The sequence below is a fragment of the Eurosta solidaginis genome, chromosome 4 (assembly GCF_040869045.1).
Source record: "Eurosta solidaginis isolate ZX-2024a chromosome 4, ASM4086904v1, whole genome shotgun sequence".
NCBI classification, from domain to species: domain Eukaryota; kingdom Metazoa; phylum Arthropoda; class Insecta; order Diptera; family Tephritidae; genus Eurosta; species Eurosta solidaginis.
In genome coordinates, this window is record NC_090322.1 from 150,071,906 (window position 1) to 150,097,574 (window position 25,669).

The 25,669-nt window shown below is 37.9% G+C and overlaps 2 protein-coding genes across 4 annotated transcripts in view; one reads left to right on the forward strand and one right to left on the reverse strand.

The window, feature by feature from the left end:
* The window catches only part of r (carbamoyl-phosphate synthetase 2, aspartate transcarbamylase, and dihydroorotase rudimentary), a 51,508-nt gene that overhangs the window by 21,885 nt on the left and 3,954 nt on the right, over positions 1 to 25,669 (reverse strand). Inside the window, exons 2-5 of one of the 3 annotated variants that reach the window (XM_067783383.1) lie at positions 22,118 to 22,220; positions 21,043 to 22,046; positions 17,986 to 20,975; positions 17,821 to 17,925 (exon numbers count right to left, since the gene is read on the reverse strand). In XM_067783383.1, coding sequence (XP_067639484.1) covers positions 17,821 to 17,925; positions 17,986 to 20,975; positions 21,043 to 22,033 — 4,086 coding nt within the window. In that variant the 5' untranslated portion in view covers positions 22,034 to 22,046; positions 22,118 to 22,220. Of the gene's footprint in view, positions 1 to 17,820; positions 17,926 to 17,985; positions 20,976 to 21,042; positions 22,047 to 22,117; positions 22,294 to 25,669 lie in introns of all 3 variants that reach the window. The other 2 variants (XM_067783382.1, XM_067783381.1) reach the window with 2 other exon arrangements.
* On the forward strand, positions 778 to 16,709 carry LOC137250496 (uncharacterized). Its single transcript, XM_067783390.1, is given in 7 exon segments — positions 778 to 1,066; positions 1,068 to 1,291; positions 9,115 to 9,246; positions 10,955 to 11,351; positions 11,353 to 11,616; positions 11,618 to 12,763; positions 15,652 to 16,709. Coding segments are annotated over 7 exon segments (3,360 nt in total). The 5' UTR covers positions 778 to 883; the 3' UTR covers positions 16,666 to 16,709.

A 25,669-nucleotide genomic window follows, 5' to 3' on the forward strand; every position in this document is an offset into this window, starting at 1 on the left:
TTCAGCAAACAAAAAGGTTACTACTGAAAAACACCCCCCACTGACAAGCTGGTAATGGTAGCTGAGAAAACCGAGAATGAGAATGTTCTCTCTTTACGATTGTGGGAGACTGATAGCAAAATTAAAACGACTTACAGCTGGAGTCATTGGTGCCGTTTGTCGTATTGCTGTAGTCGTATCCGTAACGTAATCAGCTGTTTATCGTTACGACGGTAAACCAAAACCCAATTGGTTGGTTACGATACGGTTACGACCTTAGCGGCACCAATAATCGATTGCATTGATTCTCATAAGGTTGGTCGAATCAGCTGTTAAAAGGTTACCAATACGGTTACCGATAAAGCACCATTGTCTCCAGCTTACGTCTCACAGACGTACGTTATCTCACTAGGGTTAAAAATACTCCTTTAATGTCTTACATTTTCAAAGCGCCCGCACAATTTTTTTTAGACAAATCGGCATTAGAACTGTACTCTTCGACTTCAGCCCTTAAAATTACGTATAACTATTAAGCTATGAATTCGATGTTACTGAGTTTTTTTGTGTCCGGACACTAACACTGTCCGGATACTAGTGCGTTTACCCTATGTACCAATTAAGACTGAAGATAGCAGCCGCATTTTAAAGGGAAGTTAAAAAAGTACCAAAGATTGCAAAAAGTCTTATCTTACCATACAATTATCACTCGAGTAAAATCTTAGCGCAGTAGAAAAACGTACGGCGATGCAAGCGAATCGATGCAACGGATTTAACATAGATAATTTATACAGAAAATAACTTAAATAAATGAAAAGAGTTTAAACCGTTATTTTTATTTTTATTTTAAACCTTTATAATCTATATTGTAATAATTGTATGTTAACATTATCAAACAAAATTTATAATGGGTCGGTCCAGTTTAAAGTTCCTGGAAACACCAAATAATGCTTTGCAAGAGCTCCAATTGGAGAAACGCAAACGCGAACAACGTGAACGTAAGCAAGAGAAGCAACAAAGAAAAATTGCTAAATTACAAAAGAAACAAGCAAAAAAAACAAAAGCGCAAAGGACGAAAATGTCACAAAACCACCGAAAAGCAAACTTCAATAAATTTCAACCGCATAAGTGGTGGTGGAGCGGCAGTGCAGCGGACGAGTTGTTTGAATTCACAAAGCACTAGTTATGAAATCAATCGTGAAGAATTTAATCGACAAATTGAACAACAAACACAAAATCATTCAGATTTTGATCTGTGCACATTTGTTATGAATCAAGTGTCCTTGGCAGTGCAATTTTTTGGAAACTACGAAAAGTGAGTAGTGAGCAATGAATTAAGTAATAAAAAAAAAAAAATAATAAAAAAAGCGGCTTCGTTGACATCAGCTAAGGGAAACTCTAAGATTAGCTGCAGTAACTGTCAAACCATACACATAATGCGTCTCATAACTATAATGGTTCAAAAAAATCTATTTTATCGCTGGTTTTGAGTCCGACGTCGGTGAACTATGAAAACTCATGCCCTTCAAAGTCAGTATCCTAAGACTTGAGCCTCCTTGCTTACGAATACGAAGTCAGTAATTCAATAAAATATTTAATTATTGGCGAATTTAAGTTTAAAACAGTGCGCGATGTGATCAGTGTTGTAAGTTTAGATTCACCAAACTCAATTTCGAAACATATTTTCGCGCGCTATATCCATTCTAAACATTAAAACCAGCCATGAAATTACAGTAGTATTTTCCAATAAAACACGAATTTTATCATTCAAAAGAATTGTTTAATATTATGAGAATACATATACATAACTTGATTATTTTCGTCTGATTATTTTTATGAAAACGGGTATCACACGCCTTCCTAGGTTGAAGTCCCATACAAAGTATCATCAAATATACTCTACTACAGTAGTTCTCTTCTGCTTTTTACAGGCAATGCATTAAAAGGAAGGGATTAGAATGGTGAAATGGCTGTATAAATTGTAGCCTTAACTCCTCTTTTATAACAAAAAAAAAAAAAAGAAAAAGGGTAATCGATTTTTCGATTGGATTTTGGCTCAGGAAAAAAGTTCCACTACGCATACCCAAAAAAATAATTTTCGAGCCTGCGAAATTTCATTTTTTTGACTTTGATTTTTAAGGTTTTTTTCATGACCTATTAAAAAATTGCCTACCCAAACATGTGCGCTAAAAGCGTTGGCGATCATTTTTTTCTTTTTTTCAAAAAACTTTTATCGACAACGTTTTTAGCGGATATTTTTGTGTCGGACAGGGTATACATGAAAATTTTACAATCAAATGAAAAATTTTTAATAGGTAATGAAAAAAAACCTTAAAAATCAAAGTCGAAAAAAGTAAAAAAAATGAAATTTCGCAGGCTCGAAATGTATTTTTTTTTTGGGTATTCGTAGTGGAACTTTTTTTTTCCTGAGCCCAAATCCTATCGAAAAATCGATGGCGCGATATCAGTTAATAAATCGACCCAGTCTAATATACATATGTACTGTATATGCGACCGATCTCTACGATTTTTTTAAATAACAATAAATTCCGCATATATAAGCGTTTAGTGAAAATTCTAGGTATTTGAAGATTCTAGGTAATGAAATATGACGTAAATTACGAAAAGTTTCCGATCCGAACAATCGGTTATATGGGATATATACTATTTATACTACCGATCCCTAAGATTTTTTATACTCAGCTGAGCAGAGCTCACAGAGTATATTAACTTTTTTCGCATAACGGTAATCCGTAACGGCATAAACTAATCGAGATAGATATAGACTTCTATATATCAAAATGATTTGGGCGAACAAAGAAATTCATTTAGCCACTTCAGTAAATTTTGAGGTATCTTGTTGAAATTTGGTATGTAGATTCCTGGGCGTTCATCTCAGATCGCTATTTAAAATGAACGAAATCGGACTACAACCATGCCCACTTCTTCGATATCGAAGATTCCGAAAAACTGAAAAAGTGCGATAATTCATTACCAAAGACGGATAAAGCGATGAAACTTGGTAGGTGGGTTGACCTTATGACGCAGAATAGAAAATTAGTAAAATTTTGGACAATGGGCGTGCCACCGCCCACTTTTAAAAGAAGGTAATTTAATAGTTTTGCAAGCTGTGATTTGGCAGTCGTTGAAGATATCATGATGAAATTTGGCGAAAACGTTACTCCTATTACTATATGTGTGTTAAATAAAAATTAGCAAAATCGGATGGCGAATACGCCCACTTTAAAAAAAAATTTTAAAGTCAATTTTTTACAAAAAATTTTATATTTTTAAGGTATATAAGTAAATTATGCCAACATTCAACTCCAGTAATGATGTGGTACAACAAAATACAAAATAAAAGAAAATTCCAAAATAGGCGTGGCTCCGCCCTTTTTCATTTAATTCGTCTAGAATACTTTTAATGCCATAAGTCGAACAAAAATTCACCAATCCTTGTGAAGTTCGGTAGGGGAATAGATTCTATGACGATAACTGTTTTCTGTAAAAATGGACGAAATCGGCTGAAGCCACGCCCAGTTTTTATACACAGTCGACCGGGCGTCCTTCCTCTTGGCCGTTAACAAGATAACTTGAGCAAAAAACGATATATCAATACTAAACATAGTTCACGTACTTATCTGAACTCACTTTATCTTGGTATAAAAAATTGCCGAAATCGCCCACTTTTTCGATATCGAAAATTACGAAAAATGAAAAAAATAATGGTTTATTGGCGCAAAATATAACTTTAGAAAAAACTTTGTAAAATAGGTGTGACACCTACCATATTAAGTAGAAGAAAATAAAAAACTTCTGCAGGGCGAAATCAAAAGCCCTTGGAATTTTGGCAGGAATAGTGTTCGTGGTATTACATATATAAATAAATTAGCGGTACCCGACAGATGACGTTCTGGGTCACCCTGTGCCACTCCATTTTAAAACCCTCATTAATACCTTTAATTTGATACCCATGACGTACAAATACATTCTAGAGACTCCCCTGGTCCACCTCTATGGCGATATCTCGAAAAGGCGTCCACCTATAGAACTAAGGCCCACTCCCTTTTAAAATACTCATTAACACCTTTAATTTGATACCCATGACGTACAAACACATTCTAGTGTCACCCCTGGTCCACCTTTATGGCGACATCTCGAAAAGACGTCCACCTATAGAACTAAGGCCCACTCCCTTTTAAAATACTCATTAACACCTTTCATTTGATACCCATATTGTACAAAGAGATTCATGAGTCACCCTTGGTCCACCTTTGTGGCGTTATCTCGAAAAGGCGTCCACCTATAAAACTAATACTATGTCCAAACAGAAAAATAAATTGAGGAAATTTCGATTTGAATTGAGTGCTGTTCATACAACTCGATTTAGCTTACACAATAGTAATTTGATAGCTGGTTGGTTCATCTCTACAGCGAGAACATACCTTTGTTCAGACTGTCAAAATGAACACGCACATTATTAGGCGAATGAAATGGAATGAAAACATAAAACTTTGAAATTTTTGTGTATTGTAAGAAAATGTGTTCAATGTTTTGGTACCATTTTGATTTTGCGATCTTCTTTTGACAATCCCTACTCTAGTGAAGTGAAAGACATAAAATCAGCTGATGAGATGAGCCAACCATATAGTTCAGCCCTGCGTAACTGACGTTTAAATATACTCAATAAACACACTTTACAATGTTGCATTTGCAGTTTGAAACAATTTATTACGCAATTTTTTTTAAATTGGCAATTTATTATTACAATTTATTATATGACAAATTGCGTAATAAATTGCCCAAATAGTATAAATTGCCAATTTGGTGTGTGTTTGAACCTAGTATAAGGATCACTCCATTTAAAAATACTCATTACCACCTTTCATTTGATACCCATATCGTACAAACACATTCTAGAGTCACCCCTGGTCCACCTTTATGGCGATATCCCGAAATGGCGTTAACCTATAGAAGTATGGCCCACTCCCTTTTAAAATACTCATTAACACCTTCCATTTGATACCTATGCCATACAAACACATTCCAGGGTTATCCTAGGTTCATTTTCCTAAATGGTGATTTTCCCTTATTTTGTCTCCAAAGCTCTCAGCTGAGTATGTAATATTCGGTTACACCCGAACTTAGCCTTCCTTACTTGTTTCACAATGCTGTTGCCAATCTAGGATTCAAAATCAATTCAGATCTAAGCTGCACTGACCATATGAACTTTGTGGTCGGTAAAATCTATAATATCTTTCGTAACTTATACAGAACTGCCTATTTATTAGCGCGAGACGCTAAAATGAAGTTAGTCAGAGCTCTTATAATACCTCACATTTCTTATATAGAACTTACATATATACGGTAGCCTTGATTCGATAACGGCTAATAAATTTCATTTATCCATAAACAATACTGCCCGCTTCGTTTTTTCTAAGAGGAAATTTGATCATATATTTTCGTACGCTGCTCAAATTCTCGGAAGCGACGTTTGTAATTTCCCAAACACTAAAAATTTATGTTTCTTACACAAACTACTGCATTTTCAATATCCGCCTTACTTATTTAATAAACTCACTTTGTGTCAGTCCACTCGGACTCTGAATCTATTGATCCCGAACTTTAAATACGTGACATCCTCCAAAATGTTTTTTGTCAGTACAATCTGTCTTTGGAACTCGCTTGGAGGAAAAGACGAAAGCAGTCAGAAAAGCCAGATGTTTCAAACTAGCAGTAATATCCTTCCTTAATTCATAACTTTCCTTAAATTATATAATCCTATCATTGATTATTCATTAATGGGCCAAGGATTTTCCTTTCACACAATGTACAAATAAAAGTTTAAGATATTTTCTTTTTTAAATGTTATTATTTTCTTTTCTTTTTATTCTTCAAGAAAACTCGTTTTTATATGTTAATTTGTAGTTGCAAGATCTGATTGATGTACTATCTAAAAGACATAGTCTTACTTCTACAAAAAAGTTCAAATAAATAAAAAAAAAATTTAAGTCCAGATGTTTATAAAATGAAAATTTTCTTGACTAAAATTTTTACCAAAACGTTTCAATTTAAAACGAATCATATGAGCTCGAAACGTTTTAAACTTTGCAAAGGTCTGCGTTTAAAATATATATATTAAATATATATATATATATATAAATAAATACATGTAAACCAAAAGTTTTAAGATTTAAACCAATATTTTTCCCTGGAATATAAGGAGTATGCTCTAGGAGTCTTCTTGGACATTGCCGGGGCTTTCAATAATGTTGCAAAATGGGCGATTATGGATGGTCTTAATTACATTAAAGTACATCCTGCCTTAATCAGATGGATCGGCTGCATGTTAAATTGCAGAAAGATTATATCACAATGGCGATTGTACGAGGCCACGAAATCAGTGGACAGGGGCACGCCGCAGGGAGGTGTGCTATCACCTCTGCTGTGGACGCTGGTCATCAACCAACTGCTCACGCAATTCGATGAGGGACCCGTAAAACTTACGGCTTACGCAGATTACGTTGCAATTGTCATAACGATTAGTTTTTTGATGGATTGGGCGCTTCGAGATATTCATACCTGGGCATCTAATGTCGGGTTGAAAGTCAATGCGGAGAAGACGGATATGGTCTTATTTACAAAGAGGTACAGGCCTACGTTAGGAGGGGTGACCTTACAGGAGAAACCTTGCACAAAATATCTAGGAATCATCCTAAACAGTAAGCTGTCATGGAAGCTCAACGTGGAGGAGAGGGTCAAGAAGGCCTCAACGGCACTCTATGCATGTAAAAGAATGCTGGAGTGTACGTGGCCCTATCGCCCTCTCTTTCTCATTGGGTTTTTACAGCGATATAGGAAGTGCGGGTTGGAGGAGGAAACGATCGAGCACGTTCTGTGCTCGTGCCCTGCACTTGCCAGGCTAAGACTCCAGCTATTAGGAGTGATACAGCTGTCAGATCTAGAAGCAGCAAGTGGCTTAAGTCCTAGGAAGCTTCTAGTATTTGCCAAGAGGACGGAGTTATTTTATAACATAGGTCCTGGTTTTTGATAGGATTTTTCAATTTGGTCGTTAAAACAAACTTCTGGTAACACTACGGACTCAATCAGTCTATGTGAGGTCCTCATGGACCGGCCAGTTCAACCTACCTACCTACCTAAACCAATATTTTCAACCGCGTGATAATTTAATTAAAATGTGAACTAAATTTTGTGTTCAAAAGTTGTATTATTGTTTGGAAATTCTTGTACTCTAATATGGATACTAGGGTGGGTCGATTTGTATGGACGAAAGTTGACCGATATCGCGCCATCGATTTTTCGATAGGATTTGGACTCAGGAAAAAAAGTTCCAAGTTTTCATATGTTTTTGAAAAAACTGTTATCGCCAATGGCTTTACCGGAGATTTTTGGGTCGGGCAGGGAAAATTTTACAATCAAATGAAAATTTCTTTAGTAGCTCATAAAAAAAAAACCTTAAAAATCAAAGTCGAAAAAATTCAAAAAAATTAAATTTCGCAGGCTCGAAAATTATTTTTTTGGGTATGCATAGTGGAACTTTTTTTCCTGAGCCCAAATCCTATCGAAAAATCGATGGTGCGATATCGGTTAATAAATCGACCCAATCTAATGGATACATTTTTTTTGTGTTGTTTTTTTCTTTGTTTTATTTTATTTTTTTCAAACAAATATTTGTGAAACACGTCCAATTTTGTGTGATAACCTATTATTCTGGTAACGTTGTTATCCGCAATCAGAATATGAAAAGATGTTTGAAACACCCACAACCAGTATCAGTTATTAAGAAGTAGGTCGGACCAATTCTAAGAATACGGAAATGTTGATGAAGGAGCAGACTTTTGTTGCTGTTGTTGTAGTAGCGATACAGACACTCCTCGACGGTTTTTAGGGAGAGTTATCCATTTTGATGGTCCTTTATCGGATATAGATACGGCACATGTTGTTAACAACTACCATTAAAGTATTGACAAACCATCTCCGGCACCAATAAATATGACGAAATTAACCTTATATGCTCCTCACCCCTAGTACAATGGGATATCAGAGCCTCGCCTGTTAAATATGTGTATCATACATTCATATTTGTAACAGGATTCCCATCGCCTTGGTTACAATTGGGTTACGGATGCTGCGATAAAACATTTTGCAACTAATTTACTACAATTCCTCTTATTTGCAACCTTCTACTAACGTTCGAATCACTAAACTGTTGAATAAATAACTCCAATATTCAATAATGCAAAATGGCCTTTATTAAAGCACCTCACAATAACACTTTTACTTCTCGGCAGATGGCGTGCTTAAATCAAACTGAATACTGATTCTCAGCTTTACCTCCTTTTATACTCTGTGATTTCCGCGTTCGCATACTTCTAGGCGTTTCTAGAATTTAACTTAGTTATCAGCTATAAATTTACCAGCTTTAACTACAGATGCGTGTGTATATGTGAGTGGTACTTGTACAAATTATTGCCTACTTTTGTGAGCATCTCATATAAGATATATGCATGTGTTTGTGCGTTTTCTCTCCGCTGCGTGTACGTACATATGTGTAGACATAATGATTGATTCGTTTATGTAGATACAAGTGACTGCTTGCTTTATTTTTGTTGTGGCTTTATTTACTTAGTATCAGATTAGTGATGTTAGTATCACTTAGTGTCACTAATATTCGTCACAATAGCTATAAATTGCTCTTATCAATCCCTTGAATACCACCCAGGTAAGCGAAGAAGAATAGTTGTCGGACAGAGTAAATATATATGTATGTAAAATAATATAGCCACACCCGTAAATACAGAAATGTGTATTATCCTTACTGAAAGCGGTTGTTGTATTAACGATAAAGGCGGTCTTTGCCCTAAACGGAGTTTTCGCTCACTTGACCAGTGCTGAAGATAAAGGTTGTCCTCGAGAATAATTAAGCCAAATTTATTTGTTATCCATTATAGCATTTAATTTTAAATACCATCAAATTGAATGAGTGACAGATATGTTTAGCAATTTGAATATCGAAACTAAGCTGAACCTTCTCTCGTGAACTAGTATTAATAAAACATTTAGAAATATTTGTGTATTAATGGTTTACATAATTACAATTTTGTTTCTCTGTTTTAGTGAACTTACACTAATTTCTGAGGAATTACTAGCAAAAGAGAACGAATTGAATCAGAATTTGGAGGAGCACTCCGTACTCATATCTACGCCTTTGAATGCTGCGATATCAAAGTGGATACAATTTAAGCCAATGTAAGTAAAGCTTCTAAGGAAGCCTAAGTTTATGTGAAACCAAATATTATATCACTCTAGGATTTAGTTGAAATTAAAAGAGAATGCTTCGCTCTATTGCACAAAGCTAATTCCGCTTATAAATACGGTGACCATCCGTTCTTTTTTTATATATACCGAGGCCTCTTTCCAATATGTTCACCTATTTTCTATACGAAAGCGCGGATTCATTTTATAATTTTTTAAGTAACTTCCCATTAAGCAAGAACTTGAAACTTGTCACACGGATCAGAACCCGGTAACAACGTAACATGAGGAGAAGAAACTGCAATAGGTGGTGGCGGGAGAATTTAGGAAATTCTTACAAAATTAGGAATCTTGCGAACATGAGAAAAAAGTTGGGGCTCATGAGTCGAATATTTAGAAAATTGTAACCAGATTTGGAATATTCCAAATGCTTCTGTAGTAATTTTTTTGGCTTAGCTAGTTGTATATTGGAATGATTTTCCGTCATCCCTTGTCAAGTTTAGTTTGAAGACAAACCGCCACTTTTCGTTCTGATAAGTTGTCATTTGTTTATGTTGTCACGGATATTAGCATCACTAAGTTATCCCATCACTAAGGCGATGCTAAGGCCATGCCAAGCAGTATTTACGTTAATGATCAAATCAAGTATACACATATATAAGGCAGCCCAGAGAGATGTCACAAACAGATGCATTTACTTATACGCCTATGTGCGCGCGAGAGACTGTAAACTACAAACATTCACATCAATAATTCAATCTTTATGTATCTATATAAACGAATAAATAATTGCGTCTACACATATGTACCATGTACGAATACGAGCAGCGGAGAGTCAATGCGCAAACACATGCATATATCTGAGAATTTTGAGAGCTACTGGACTAGTAGATTCTGGAAGCGCCTAAAAGATGTATAAAATTGTGCAATTTTAGTTATAGCTGAGAAGTTTGAGAGCTCATGGACAATGCTAGTACATTCTGGAAAAATGCGAACGAGGAAACCAAAGGGTATAAAAGGCAACAGATGTAGAGGCGCTGCAATTCAGTTTGATTTGAGATTTCAATTAAGTGCTATCTAGCGAGCTATAGCAGAATTATTTTGAATAGTAGAGTTTCATTTGAGCTATCAATCAGTTTGGTTATTAAGCCAGAGAGTAGCAAAGTATAAGTGTTATTGTGAAGTACTTTAATAAAGGCCATTTTTCCATTGTTCAATATTGGAGTTATTTATTCAACAGTTTAGTGATTCGAACTTAGCAGAGGATTGCAAATAAGAGGATTTGCGGCAGATTCGTTACAATATTTATAGTTCGTAGGTGCATGCGCAGGTATTGTCAAATTGAATGTTTGTGTGTTTATGTATGTGCGTGTTATGAGTTCATTCGGAAACGGATCAACTTGAGTGTTTAGCTGAGGTAGGAAGAAGTCTGTAATTTTAGTCGCTTCGACTTTTTTGTGTTTGTTGATTATTTACTGACTTCTACCTGCCTCAGCTAACCACACAAGTTGATGATTGAGAACCGCACCCGTATCTGAATGAACAAGGGGTGACGGAAAATCGTTCCAAAATATATAAATAATTCACCCTGTCGAAAAATCAAAAACACAAAACGAATGGTCACCGTATGAAACAGTCCCTCCCTCATCCATCTGTAAGTTTTTAGGAAGATATCTTTTATTTTTCTTTTTATTTTCAACAGCCATGGTCCCAACAAACACAACCCCCAACCATTTCAACCGCTAACAATATATGTGATTTTTGAGAACATCGACATAGCGCGTCCGAATGATGCGAATTACGATTCAATATCTCCACTATGTAAAGTTGATTTGGATACGGAATTTTATAAAACAACACCAACTAAAGAAGAACACATAGAGATGTTACGCGAAACAAAATGGAAAGGTTATGTTAGATTAAAGTTACGAGAAGAGCCAAAACTTCAGCGTACAACTGCCTCAGCAAACGAAGTCTATACTGATGGCAGCTCGGGATATAGTACAGCGAGTTGTCATAGCTTTAAACAGGGCAGTCGGATTACTAATAACTACAACACAGACACAGAATATGAGTATGCTTATATAACGCTTTTGAATAGGTACACATCGTCCGTTATCCGAGTTAAAATTGCAGAGTATACGCTGCCCGCATAGTATGTTGGATGTAAAAGTCCTGCCGGACAGATGTATATCCACTTTAGCGCAATACGTTGAGCCGACAATTGCAGAGGATACCGATGGAGAGGACACCAGCGAAGATGATAATGACGAGGAATCCTTCTCTGATAATATGGATTCCGACGACAGCACTGAAGAGTTTTATAAGCGTGCTAAACCAAGATATCGAGATTACGAAACAGTACCTACAAGCAATACGTGCACACAAACAGGAGCTTGAGCGTCAGAAAATACTACTACAACAACGTTTTCTAAATTCAAAAGAGTTTATGCATTATTTTGGTGAGTTAGTACGTCTACAGCTTGCCGATCGTTTGCAGCTGACATATGAAGAATTAGCTGAAGCCACATACAGCGGTGCCTCTGTTCACACAAAGTATTGCGAGTTCATACCAGCTATTCTTGAGCCACACAATGCACAACATTGGCCTGAATGTGCATTTCAATTTAGAATACGTGAGCGTCCTATTTCAACGAACCCTCTGACCGGTCAACAATTCCAATGGCCTACACGTTCGATGATCAGACGCATTGAATCTTTTGGTTATCATGTGATACCAATTGGTTATGTTCCTAAGGGACAAAGAAATCCTTTTCGTGAGCTTGAATGGCGTATTGTATTCCCAAAAGCTGAACGATATTTGGAACAACGTTTAACATCTACACAAGTCAAGGTGTTTATGATGACTAAGGCGTTGGTCAAGACATTTGTTGAACCGCAAGAGAAGCAGCATAAGTCGCTAATGTTTACCATGGATCACTTGCGTATGCATTTATTTTGGGAGTGTGAGCGTAATTTTACTGGGTGGCCAGAGGAATATTTGGGTGAAATTCAGCTCCGTTTTATTAGTTCTTTTATGCAGCATCTACGTGAAAAATGCTTGAAAGATTTCTTTATTGAAGAACGTAATTTATTCGAATGTGTACCAGAGTATTCACTGGTTATGCTCTTTTCGATATTCGCTGATGATATTGCCGCAAATCCACTAATGCATTTGATGGTGGCTCTGAGGAATATCGATCCCGAAGAAGATTTCTTCCCGAAACTAAATTACAAAAAGCTATACGAAAATTTGAGCGAAAATAATTTATTGAGATTGAAGTTGCGAGCGAAAAACTCACACAACTTAATTGGACTCGGTGAAGTTCAAGATGAAACGATGCTGACGCAAGATGAGGGTGCTGCGGGTTTGGTGGGTATGAATCAACATCGCGAAAGAATCAAAGGTAGATTAAGACGGAAGACACACGTAATGAGACATACTATTGAAATGAAGAGAAAACAGGAGATGGAGCGACGACATTTATCGGAGGAATCTACCGATGTGGAGGTGAGTAAGAACTGTTCAAGAGTTTGTAAATGTTGTCAATGTAAAATAAAAAGGCATATGAAAAAGAAGTACTAAAAACCTTCTACCTTCTCATCGTCCGCGAAAAAGCGCCAGAAGTATTTATACCCGAAGGTTTAGGCGAGTGCCACGGATATGGGCAGTCCGTTGTCAAATATGCATCTTAACATTGTGGATTATATGAATGGGCATGAAAGGGCACTTAGACAGAAGTACAAGAAAACTCGAACGGTTCAAAAACGAACAAGTAAGGAAGGCTAAGTTCAGGTGTAACCGAACATTACATACTCAGCTGAGAGCTTTGGAGACCAAATAAGGGAAAATCACCATTTACCAAAATGAACTTAGGGTAACCCTGGAATGTGTTTGTATGACATGTGTATCAAATGAAAAGTGTTAATGATTACTTAAAACGTAGTGGGCCTTAGTTCTATAGGTGGACGCCTTTTCCAGATATCGCAATAAGGGTGGACCAGGGGTGACTCTAGAATGTGTTTGTACGATATGGGTATCAAATTAAAAGTATTAATGAGGGTTTTAAAAGGAAGTAGCCCTTAGTTGTATATGTGAAGGCGTTTTCGAGATATCGACCAAAATGTGGACCAGGGTGACCCAGAACATCTTCTGTCGGGTACCGCTAATTTATTTATATATGTCATACCACGAACAGTATTCCTGCCAAGATTCCAAGGGCTTTTGATTTCGCCTTGCAGAACTTTTTTATTTTCTTCTACTTAATATGGTAGGTGTCACACTCATTTCACAAAGTTTTTTTCTAAAGTTATATTTTGCGTCAATAAACCAATGCGATTACCATGTTTCATCCCTTTTTTCGTATTTGGTATAGAATTATGGCATTTTTTTCATTTTTCGTAATTTTCGATATCGGAAAAGTGGGCGTGGTCTTAGTCGGATTTCGGCCATATTTTATACCAAGATAAAGTGACCTCAGATACGTACGTGAATTAAGTTTAGTTAAGATATATCGTTTTTTGCGCAAGTTATCGTGTAAACGGCCGAGTGGAAGGACAGACGGTCGACTGTGTACAAAAACTGGGCGTGGCTTCAACCGATTTCGCCCATTTTCACAGAAAACAGTTGTCGTTATAGAATCTATGTCCCTACCAAATTTCATAAGGATTGGTAAATTTTTGTTCGACTTATGGCATTAAAAGTATTCTAGACGAATTAAATGAAAAAGGGCGGAGTTACGCCCTTTTGGAAATTTTCTTTTATCTTTGTATTTTGTTGTACCATATCATTACTGGAGTCGACTGCTGACAGAATTTACTTTTATACTGTAAAGCTATTAAATTTTTTGTTAACATTTGACTTAAACAAAATTTCTTTTAAAAGTGGGCGTGTTCGTTATCCGATTTCGCTAATTTTTATTTAGCACACATATAGCAATAAGAGTAACGTGCCCACCAAATTTCATCATGATATCTTCAACGACTGCCAAACTACAGCTTGCAAAACTTTTAAATTACCTTCTTTTAAAAGTGGGCGGTGCCACGCCCGTTGTCCAAAATTTTTCTAATTTTCTATTTTGCGTCATAAGGTAAACGCACCTACCAAGGTTCATCGCTTTATCCGTCTTTGGTAATGAATTATCGCACTTTTTCGGGTTTTCCAAATTTTCGATATCGAAAAAGTGGGCGTGGTTGTAGTCCGATTTCGTTCATTTTAAATGGCGATCTGAGCTGAGCGCCCAGGAACCTAGGTACCAAATTTCATCAAGATACCTCAAAATTTACTCAAGCTATCGTGTTTACAAACGAACGGACGGACATGACTAAATGAATTTCTTTTTTCACCCAGATCATTTTGATATATAGAAGTCTATATCTATCTCGATTAGTTTATGCCGTTACGGATAACCGTTATGCGAACAAAGTTAATATACTCTGTGAGCTCTGCTCAGCTGAGTATAAAAATGGAAGTGGGAATGGACAGTACTCGAAGCATCTGGGGATCAGGCTTGCTGAGTGTAAAAGTGTCTTTCGAACGAAGTTTTAACCAGATATTACCTCTCTCTAAACTATTCCAAGAGAGTAAAGCCTGTGTAGCGGTTTTGTTGACGGCTAGGATGCTTTAAACACATTTGAATCCAACTTGATAAAATCGAATATTGGGTTTTTGTTGCTGTTGCTGTAATCGCAAAAACATGCTCGGTAGGCTTGTGAAGTGTTACGGATATGGGCAGCTTTTGCCGGATTGAATCCAGCACGCTACGTTATTAGCAACTTCCAGTACAGCCCGATTCCCACGGGAGCTATTTGTTTGATCTATTGAACTTTCGAGTCTGGATTTTAGTCGCGTCTTAAGACAGGCATGCCTACCTGGAAAAATTCTATACCGCCGGCGTTTCAAAGATTGACTATCTAGCTTCATTGGCATCGATTGGGCATCTATGCGATAGCCAAAAAAGGTTTGAAAAGTTGATGATTACACTTTTAGGGCAACAAACAATGATTACGAAAGTACTTACGGGCGTCATCGGGGTTCGCTGCGCTATTGCGCCGATGGTTAGACGATGGCAAATCTTCTCCCGTATTAGATTATTTACAATAATATAATTAAATTTTGTTCAAGATGAAGTGCGAGAAATTCCCATGCATGCCTCCTACCTATCCTAACTAATTAGCTCAAAATACCGTTTTCGGGTTCACATGTTTGCAGATTTCGTAAAAACCGATGAATTTAAAGGATAAAAGTGTTCCAAGCACATGGGATATTATGAGCGGATAACAAACTTTCAAAATCCCTAGCTAATATTTTTGTAGTAAACGTCCAGTATCTTCAACAAATGCATATGTAATTATTTATTCAGTCTCATCATAGTTTCTATTATTGTTTTCTTTTCACAGTTCTTTTTCCGCCACAATCTTAAGAACTCTCCGCTGGGACAAATAAATCAGGGTGTAGAAAACTTACAACGCACAAATGTACTCGAACTTTTCATCGATTATCTGATTGTTATGGCAGAAAAGGCACTCGAATTTCGTGCATTGCATTTAACCAAAACATTTTTGGCGCAAGCGAGACGTCTTTCCAAATTCTACAATAACTATGGCTGTGATATGGGTGCCAAGGAATATTTTAGTACAATCGAAAGCATAGAAGAAGAACTTGACGCTGTGCAGATCAATGGAGATGCCACCAACTACCCACCGACATTGCCGATACGCACAAGTATAGAATGTGTTAAGACAAAACCGGCAAAAGAATTAATCGAGCATTCAGAAAGTGGACGTAGATTAGTAAAGGTGGACGTTGAAGCAATATGTAGTGAAAAGGCGAATACAAAACCCATGATTAGAAGAAAGATTGAGAGCAAAGCATTGACTCAAAGTTTGAACAATCTACTCTTGTTTACAAGAACACAAAAATCGATAAATTCATCAGATCACGATGCTATACGCTCAAGCAACAGACTACGAAGTTATAATTTGACGTTTAGCGCTGAAGTGACAGATATAAGCGAAGCTGTGGATGACACTCAAATTTGTCAGACATCGCTTGAATCATGCGAAGATGATAAATCGGTTAAAGAGTATCACTTCGATGACAATGTTATAGCAATTCCAGTAGAAGATGACGATGAAGATGATGAAACTTATGCAGACGATGGGAACAACGAAGTGTGCCAAGGCGCTAATATAGCAACGTCAGGAGAAAGAAAGCACATTTCTACAGCAAGATCTGGGTTGCTTTTTAACTTAAAATTTAGCAAATCACAAATGTTAAAAGATTTCAAATCTTCAACGGAGAAACTTCTGACGACTGTATCTTCAGAAGAGAGACGCTTACAGATTATGGATATGGTCAAGCGAAAAACTGTTCAAGTGAAAGGTGCGCTCAATCAATGTTCCGAAACCTAATACGGCGAATCAATAGAAAATATACCTTTAATTATTTAGTTAATGATTGGAATAAATCACAGTCGTAGCTTAACTCTTTAATTCTATTAGTAAGTTAAAACTGGGATATCTCTCTTTCGCAAAGGTTAGATTTGGGTCGAAAGTCGCTTCCCAGTATATTTGAGTACAATCGAAAGCACACTTTTTTGTCTGTTTTTTACCAGAGGCTTCCAAAATTTTAGCGAACCCCATCTTTAGCAAAGGAAATCTATTTTGGATATGTACTCCGGAGAATCGTATATCTAAGTCTCGAACAGATAGTTTCGCCACGTCCCAGCAAAGGCTGGACATCTGAGCTTAGATTGATTGGATGATTCCCTCTTGGCGCCGACTGCATGCGGACACAAACTTGCCAGAAAGGTCTCGCTACTTAGCAAAAGCGGGTATCAGGCCAGCGCTTTCCTAGCCGAATAGAGATCCACATGTCTGGAGTCCGAGCGAAGTCCCAAAGCCCCTATTAGCAGCCAAGTTCAGTTCCAAGTGTCTGCAGAGCCAAGAGAATAGCGTGAAATATGCTTTATTCAAAACGGTAGCTCGATGCCACTACAAAGGAGATATAACGATTTTAGCAGCCCTCGAATTTAAGGTTCTAGTGCTTAGCAATTTGATAGCCGCTTGACTATCACAAAGTTCAAGCGGTGGATATCAGCACATCAATCACGCCATCCTTAATGGTGGCGACCTTTGCCTGGTAGACGCAGGCTAGATTCTGGGGAGTGTTATCCAGCCAGTCATGAGAATCTGTAGGATAAGACACCTACGAGGAACATTATTGCTACTAAGCACATCATATTCAGTACTTTATGCTTTCGGAAAGGTATTGTTCGAAGAATTCTTCCGAAAGCGGCTAGTAAATTAGTGTCGGATGTGGTTCTAATGGTAGTACCAACGAGAAAGAGACTCCCTTATAACCCAGTTTGCATATCCACCCAATTATATTACAAAGTACTTTGACACTTAAGGGAAGTCATCCGGCCTTGAGGGCCCTTAAGTATATGGGCATTGCTTATGCGACTTTGACGATATTGGACCTGGGGAACTTTTTCCCTACACGTATTGACGCATGATATTTCTAGTATTAATAATAAGCTCATTCCTACGCATGTTGATACTTACGTCAATTTTATGTTCAGCATAAAAATTTCCAGTGCCCTTCGAGGCATACAATTTGTAACCCATTTTTGCTAGATCTTGAATCGATGGTAAAAGTTCTTTTTTGTGCTGAAATCAATTTAAGATAATTGTTTTTAAGTCTTCGCCACATTTTTGTTTCTTACTTACATTATAACTTCCTATCGAGAGCAGTATAGCTTTCTTGGGTATTTGGAAACCGGTTGACATCATTGCCTTTAAGTAGGCCTCATAACGATTGTCGCCAAAGCAGGCCACCTCACCTGTGGAAGCCATTTCAACGCCCAACTGTACATCAGCGCCACCCAAACGTGAAAAACTAAATTGTGGCACTTTTACACCAACTTTACCCACACCATGTAAGACATCCACCGGTTCCTCCGGTACACCAATAACAGCACGTGTCGCTGTGGCTACGAAATCATGATCCAAAGTTTTCGATACGAAGGGGAAGGAGCGTGAAACACGAACATTACACTCGATAACTTTCAGTTCATTATTTTTGGCAATGAGCTGCATGTTGAAAGGACCAGTAACATCTAGCAAAGCTGCCAGATCACGTGTTATGCGTTTAATGATCTCCAAAGTCTCTTGATTCAGATCCTGTGGTGGCGTTACCAAAGTAGCATCACCAGAATGCACACCAGCATTCTCCACATGCTCAGAAACAGCCATGCATAATATCTCACCATCGGCTGCAACAGCATCCACATCGATCTCTTTAGCTTCTGTGAGGAATTTTGATATAACTACAGGATGTTCCTTGCTCACCAGTGATGCTGCATTTAAATATGTTTCCAAATCTTGATTGGAGTAAGCCACATTCATAGCAGCACCAGAAAGCACATACGACGGGCGCACTAGACAGGGGTAACCAACTTCTTCGCAAAACTCAATCGCGCTCTTAAGATTCGTCAACTCTTTCCAGCGTGGCTGTAGTATGCCTTTGCGATCCAACATTCGTGAAAACTTAAAACGATTCTCAGCGCTGTCAATGGACTCAGGTGAGGTGCCAAGTACTTTAGCTTGTTGACGATGCAAATCCATAGCTATGTTATTCGGCAATTGTCCACCCATTGAGAGTATAATACCTTCGGACTTTTCCAATTCATAAATATCCATAACAATCTCAAATGAAATTTCCTCAAAATATAAACGATCGCACATGTCATAATCTGTAGACACCGTTTCTGGATTGTAGTTCACCATAATTGTGCTTTTACCGAGGTTGCGCAACTCGCGCAAACAACTCACGGCACACCAATCAAACTCCACTGACGAACCAATGCGATAGACGCCCGAGCCAACTACAATTGTAAAACCGCCCGGAAAATCCAAATCATGCTCGTTGGCATTGTAGGTTAGATAAAGATAATTTGTAGCTGCAGGCCATTCGCCAGCGACTGTATCTATTTGTTTGACAAAAGGTTTGATACCCAGCTCCTGGCGTTGCTTGCGTACTGCTAACTCTGTACTTTTTATGATCGCAGCGATTTGCTTGTCAGAAAAGCCAATCTGCTTGGCCCACATAATTTGGTCGCCTGAAAGCGTATTGCCAGTTGCTTCCAAAACTTTATGATACTCTATGATGTTTTTCATTTTATTTAGAAACCAACGATCGATCTTGGTTAGCTGATGCAGCTCTTCCACATCATAATTGGCTTTCAATGCAGCCGCCAGCACAAAGGGACGTTTGTCGGTAGGCTCTGTTAGTTCCTCTTTACGCAGCGGGTGTTGATCGGGATCGAAACCGTGTACGCTACCGTCCACCATGCGTAAAGCTTTTTGAAAAGCTTCCTCAAAGTTGCGTCCTATAGCCATCACTTCGCCAACGCTTTTCATTGAGCTACCGATATTCTTACAGACGCGTACAAATTTTGCCAAGTCCCAGCGCGGTATCTTGACCACACAATAATCCAAACTTGGTTCAAAACAAGCGGTGGTCACACCAGTTACTGAGTTCTTAATTGAGGGAAGTGTAACGCCAAGCGCTAATTTGGCAGCTACATAAGCCAAAGGATATCCGGTCGCTTTGCTGGCTAGCGCTGAGCTGCGTGATAAACGCGCATTTACCTCGATAATATAATACTCCTCCGAATGTGGGTTGAGCGCATATTGAATATTACACTCACCAACAACACCAAAGTGTCTAATCACTTTAAGTGCAGTGCTTCGCAACATGTTGTACTCCTTATTGGAGAGTGTCTGCGATGGTGCTACCACAATACTCTCACCGGTATGTATGCCAAGTGGGTCGAGATTTTCCATATTACAAACTGTGATGCAATTATCGTAGGCATCACGCACCACCTCGTACTCCACCTCTTTCCAACCCTTAAGCGATTTATCAATGATCAATTGACTGGAATATGCTAAAGCCTGATGGGCAAGCGTCTCAAGTTCGCGCTGATTATCTGCAAAACCAGAACCTAAACCACCCAACGAGAAGGCAGCACGCGCCATCACTGGATAACCTAATCGTTTAGCCGCCTCCAAGGCTTCTGCAACGGAATATACAGCTTCAGATGGTGCTACGCATTCTTCTATTTCTGCTACACGTTCTGCGAAAATCTTGCGATCCTCCGTTTCGATAATCGATTGTATAGGTGTGCCCAGTATTTGTATATTATAATTATCGAAGACGCCAGCGCGATACAATTCGATGCCACAATTGAGCGCAGTTTGACCGCCGAATGTGAGAAGCACGCCATTGGGACGTTCAGCCTTAATTACTTGTTCTACATATTCAGGGGTCAGTGGTAGGAAATAACATTTGTCCGCAAGACCTTTCGATGTTTGTACGGTAGCGATGTTGGGATTTATTAGTACCGTTTGAATTTTCTCCTCTTTCATTGCTTTGATGGCCTGCGCGCCCGAGTAATCGAATTCACCTGCTTGTCCAATCGATAGGCCGCCGGAACCCAAAATAAGCACTTTACGCGGGCGTTTTTCAGGAATCGTTTCATAGTTTGGTGTGTATGAAAGACGATTTATCAATTTTTGGCGTACACTCAAGCTACTCGTGGAATCATTGATCGAATCGAGAAAAATATCGAAAAGTAACTCCAAATCTTCAGGTCCTGCATTATGTTCAGGATGAAACTGCACCGAGAAGTAAGGTTTGCTTTTATGAATGATACCTGCAGAAATAAAACGAAAATTAAGTATTTTTTTTTGTAGATAAAAGAGTCGAATTTAGTAACATACCTTCATTCGTATTGTCATTGGCATTCGTAAAGAGTACCTCCCATTCGGCGGGCAATGTTTGTGTATCCACAGCGAAACCATGATTTTGCGAAGTCATGAAGCAACATGCAGTTCCATTGTGTACGCACGGCAAGTTATGACCACGGTTTCCATATTTCATTTTGTATGTACGACAACCAATTGCGGTAGCGAGCAGCTGATGACCCAAGCAAATGCCAAATATGGGCTTCTTTCCATTTGCCAATACCTTTTGTATTTGTGTTACTGTTTCTTTGCACACAACCGGATCACCAGGACCATTACTTATGAACAGACCATCAAAATCTTCCTCCTTCAGTGGATAGTTCCATGGCACCAAATCAACACGTGCACCTCTCGATACAAAGCATTTAATCTGATTTAACTTCAAACCACAATCAACTGCACAAATACGTGGCGAACCGGAAGCATTGAAAACTTGTGATTCCTTTACAGAGCACTCAGCTACCAAATTTCGTTTATTGGGATCAGCGAAAGTCGGGCTATGTAAATTAATTGGCTTCTCATGAACGATACGTCCCATTATGGTACCATTTTCACGTATCTTCTTTGTGAGTGCACGTGTGTCAATACCACTAATACCAGGTACACCATGTTCCGCCATCCAGTTAGAAAGTGTTAGTTTTGCACGCCAATGTGATGGTGATTCACATACTTCGCCCACCACTATAGCAGCCAACGTAATACCTTTGAACCATTCAAAGTTTATTGGCAAGCCATTATCGTCGAGTTGGTTCTCATCGGGCACACCATAATTACCGATCATCGGATATGTGAGCACAAGAATTTGTGCACGATATGAACGATCAGTCATTGATTCGGGATACCCCACCATACCAGTTTGGAAAACTACTTCGCCATCTACCGGGATTTTGGCACCAAATGCATAACCTGGCAGCAGGGTGTGGTCTTGTAAGACCAAATAACAATTTGGTGATTTCATTGCTAACATCCTTCAGGGAAATCTGTTATAAGAGATCATTGATTATATTCTTTATTGTATAATCTGTTTTCTATATTGGATATAAGAACATACAGCAGGCAATTTATACCACTGCTTCTCTTGACGACTGCAAGGCCTCTGAGTATTGTGTGAAATCTACGCGCTACTAATTTGGCCTGACACTTTCCAGGAAGAGCTAAGTGGGAGAACGCAATCAACATGTTAATCTGTGTATGATTTCAAGCGAAAGAATACATTGCGTTGGCAAACTGAAAAAAAAAATTTTCGTAAAGATTCCGAATACATTAGCAGTGATTGTCGTGATATGCAACTTCGAAATAATATCTGAGCTCGGACCACTTAAAAGCAACAAGATAAGAAATATCTTTGAATATATCATTAACTTCCCCTCCTAAGGCGGGTCCATGTTCATTTAAAGAGGTTTTTGGTTGATTGAGAAAGAAGAAAACCATTAATGTCCTTCGACAAGAGGGGTTTGAACTAATTTTATAAAAAATTACTGTCCACGTCCGCTCATGAGAGAATCCTTTTTTCTCATGGGAGAATCATTGTTTGAATTGTACCCAACCCTCAGCGAAGGAAACAATATTCGCCCCAAGCTGGTCGCCTAATAAGACCTAGTTAAGCTACAATGTACGAATAGTTTTCTTGAAATATAACCGACTATTTTATGTCTACCTCGAGCTGCATATTACTAGTAAGCAGAAATAGCAAATAACGGTTCCCCCTAACGGGCGAGGGGGCTTAGAATAAAACCACGGCAGTTATGCCTGTCGTAATACCAAATTGATTCGAGGGTTTGGCAGCGTAATTTATAGTTTCTTCAATCCAATTGTCAACCTCACCTACCCGTGGCGAATCCTGTTTCTTTAACAGCCGATGCTCTAGCGACCCCAAGTTCCACATAGATCTAGGGGGTGGAAGTGCGCGATCAATAGTGCTTGTTACCGCATTCGGCATCTGCATACGGCAAATGACCATAAACTCTCTCTGCTAAAACGTACATATATGTTACCTTATGTAGTTGCTCAAATATGGCATACATGATTCAACCAAGAACAAAGGGGAAAGGAAAGATAACAATAGTTATCGAAGAGCTATCGGATTGTTATCTATGGTTCATGGGCGTGTTATACAATTAATTTGAACACGATATAGGGTTGTAATCCATGTGTTATCGGTTTGTCATCAGTGAGGTATAGACGAGTTAGCAATTTTTTATGGAATAGTTATCGATTTTTTATCGAAAAAATATAAATTTATTATCGAAAAGTTTTCGTTCCGGTACCAAGCCCAACCATCTCGGGAACGATTTGTTATGACCACATGCAACCTTCTAGGCCATACCGCCCTCCCACCCCTTAGATCCATGAGGAGTTCGGGGTCGCCAGAGCCTCGGTTGTTAATGTAACAGGATTTGCCATGGATAGGTGAGGTTGACAGTTGGGTTTGGAGAAGCTATATATTGCGCTGGCAACCTGAAAGGGTTGCGCTACCCAATCCCTTGAATATATTTGGTATTTTCGTCGCCTCTTACGACAGGCATACCTGCCGTGGGTATATTCTAACCCCGGTAGGTTTTCGTGTTCATAAATAGTTTTTCCGAACCCTGTTAAATTATTCCAAAATAGTCCGGAAATGTTCGCTAAACAGTTGACAGCTTAATCCCAAAACTATAGCGAAATGGCTCTGAAATTATCCCAAAATAATTTCATACCGATCTCAATATAGTCCTGACATAATCCCAAAATAGTCCCGAAATGTTCCCAAACACCTTCCAAAATCATCACGAAATAGTAGCTAAAAAATCTCTAAAAAATTAAAAATTGTCCCAAAGTTATCTCAAAATATTCCCGGAATGATCCCAACATTACCTTAAAAATGTTCCCAAAATTATCAACAAACAGTCCAGAAATTATATAAGAGAAACATTAACTGCATGACCACAAAAATATACGATAGGGGCGAATTATGATGTTTCTGGTTTAAATTTTGGTGAATAACATTATTTGCAGACCCTGATATTAGCTCAATGTTAAGCTAACATTAAGTTAAATCTAAAATAGTAAAAGAGACATTTACCATTCCCGAAACACGTTTCGGTTGCAACATTTCAATAATGCCTTAGGCAATAAATCACACTTCACGAACTCAGTGATATTAAAAAAACAATTGAAAATAAAAATTAATCACTTAGAAAGCCAAAAAGTTCAAAAATAAACATATCTCACCGAGAAAGGCCGTGTTTTTCTCGGATATCGGTTGTCGCACATAATAAACCAATTATCTTTTTCTGGTTAACCCTTAAAAGCAATATCTGCTAGTAAGAAGGGATGTAGCAGAGCTTCGATTCCGATCTTGATTGATTTAGACTTCCGGACAGTGATTTTGATTCTGGCCGTTTGGAGTCAGATGTATGCCGAAAGTTAAGGAGTTTAAAGGTTTAACGGAAATATATATTGGCGTTACGAAAATGTATCCACCGTAAAAATTGTATTTATCCACCGTAAAAATTTTTCTTTTCATTTGGTTCAACAAAATCGAAAATGTTTGTTTGTTTAATGGTGTGCTCAGTTTATACTTATATTTAAGAATTCATGAGCTTAATACCGGCTTATAATAATCGAATTTCAATTATTATGTTTTCTAAGAGAATATATAATCGAAATATTTCCATGTTATTTCTTTTTTACTAAACTCTCCTTTAATTTAGAATTTACCGATTGACAGACATACCTTAATATGAAATAAATAACACCGACTGAGGAAAGAAAAATCACTCCTTCTCGTCTGCCGTTTCGAAAACGCCCTATCTCAGACATTTGAAAACGACCCGTTTCAGAGTTTGTTTAAAGAACGCCCTATCTCAGAAGTCGTTTCAAAAACGCTCTCACTGTTCATAAATTCAATCAATTTTGACTTGAGATAAGGTGTTTATAAAAAATATAAAAATAGATTGTGAAAAAATGCGATCTTGCAACTGAGACGAGCCGTTTTTGAAAAAAATTTAGATGGCCTTTAAATTTTATTTTTATTATTTTAATTTAAAAATTAAAAAATTTATAATTTTAATATGTATATCTTGAACCCAGCTTACACTTTCGATTTCAGTTCTGATTCCGAATGTGGTTCCACTGAACTCACTTCCGTTACATCCCTCGTAAGAACAATCCACAGGTGGCATTTACTTGCTTCTACCTAATACATGCTTACCTCCTTTTATTTGAATATACCCAGCAGTTTGCCTTTTTTACACCGGACTCTGTCACATCAACAATTGCCGGCAACCACACACACACACATGGATACTCAAAATAGATGTTGCTCACAAAAGAATTCAATTATATTCATTTGTTGATATTCAATTTTGTTTATACTTTTTTATTCATTTTTTAGGTTCCTATAAGTGATTTGATTTAGCATTTTACCCAGTCAACCTCAGGATTTGCAAGCTGTTCATGTTGAAGACTCGATGCTAGTCGCATAGAACTCACGTTGAATCTGTCATAGTTGCCCACATCGAGACTATAAAATGGGTGTCTTCGTACTGCAGTGCTTGCAGGAATGATACTTTTTATGATAGAGGATCATGTTCTTCGTCAAAGTTTCAGCAGCTGTGAATGA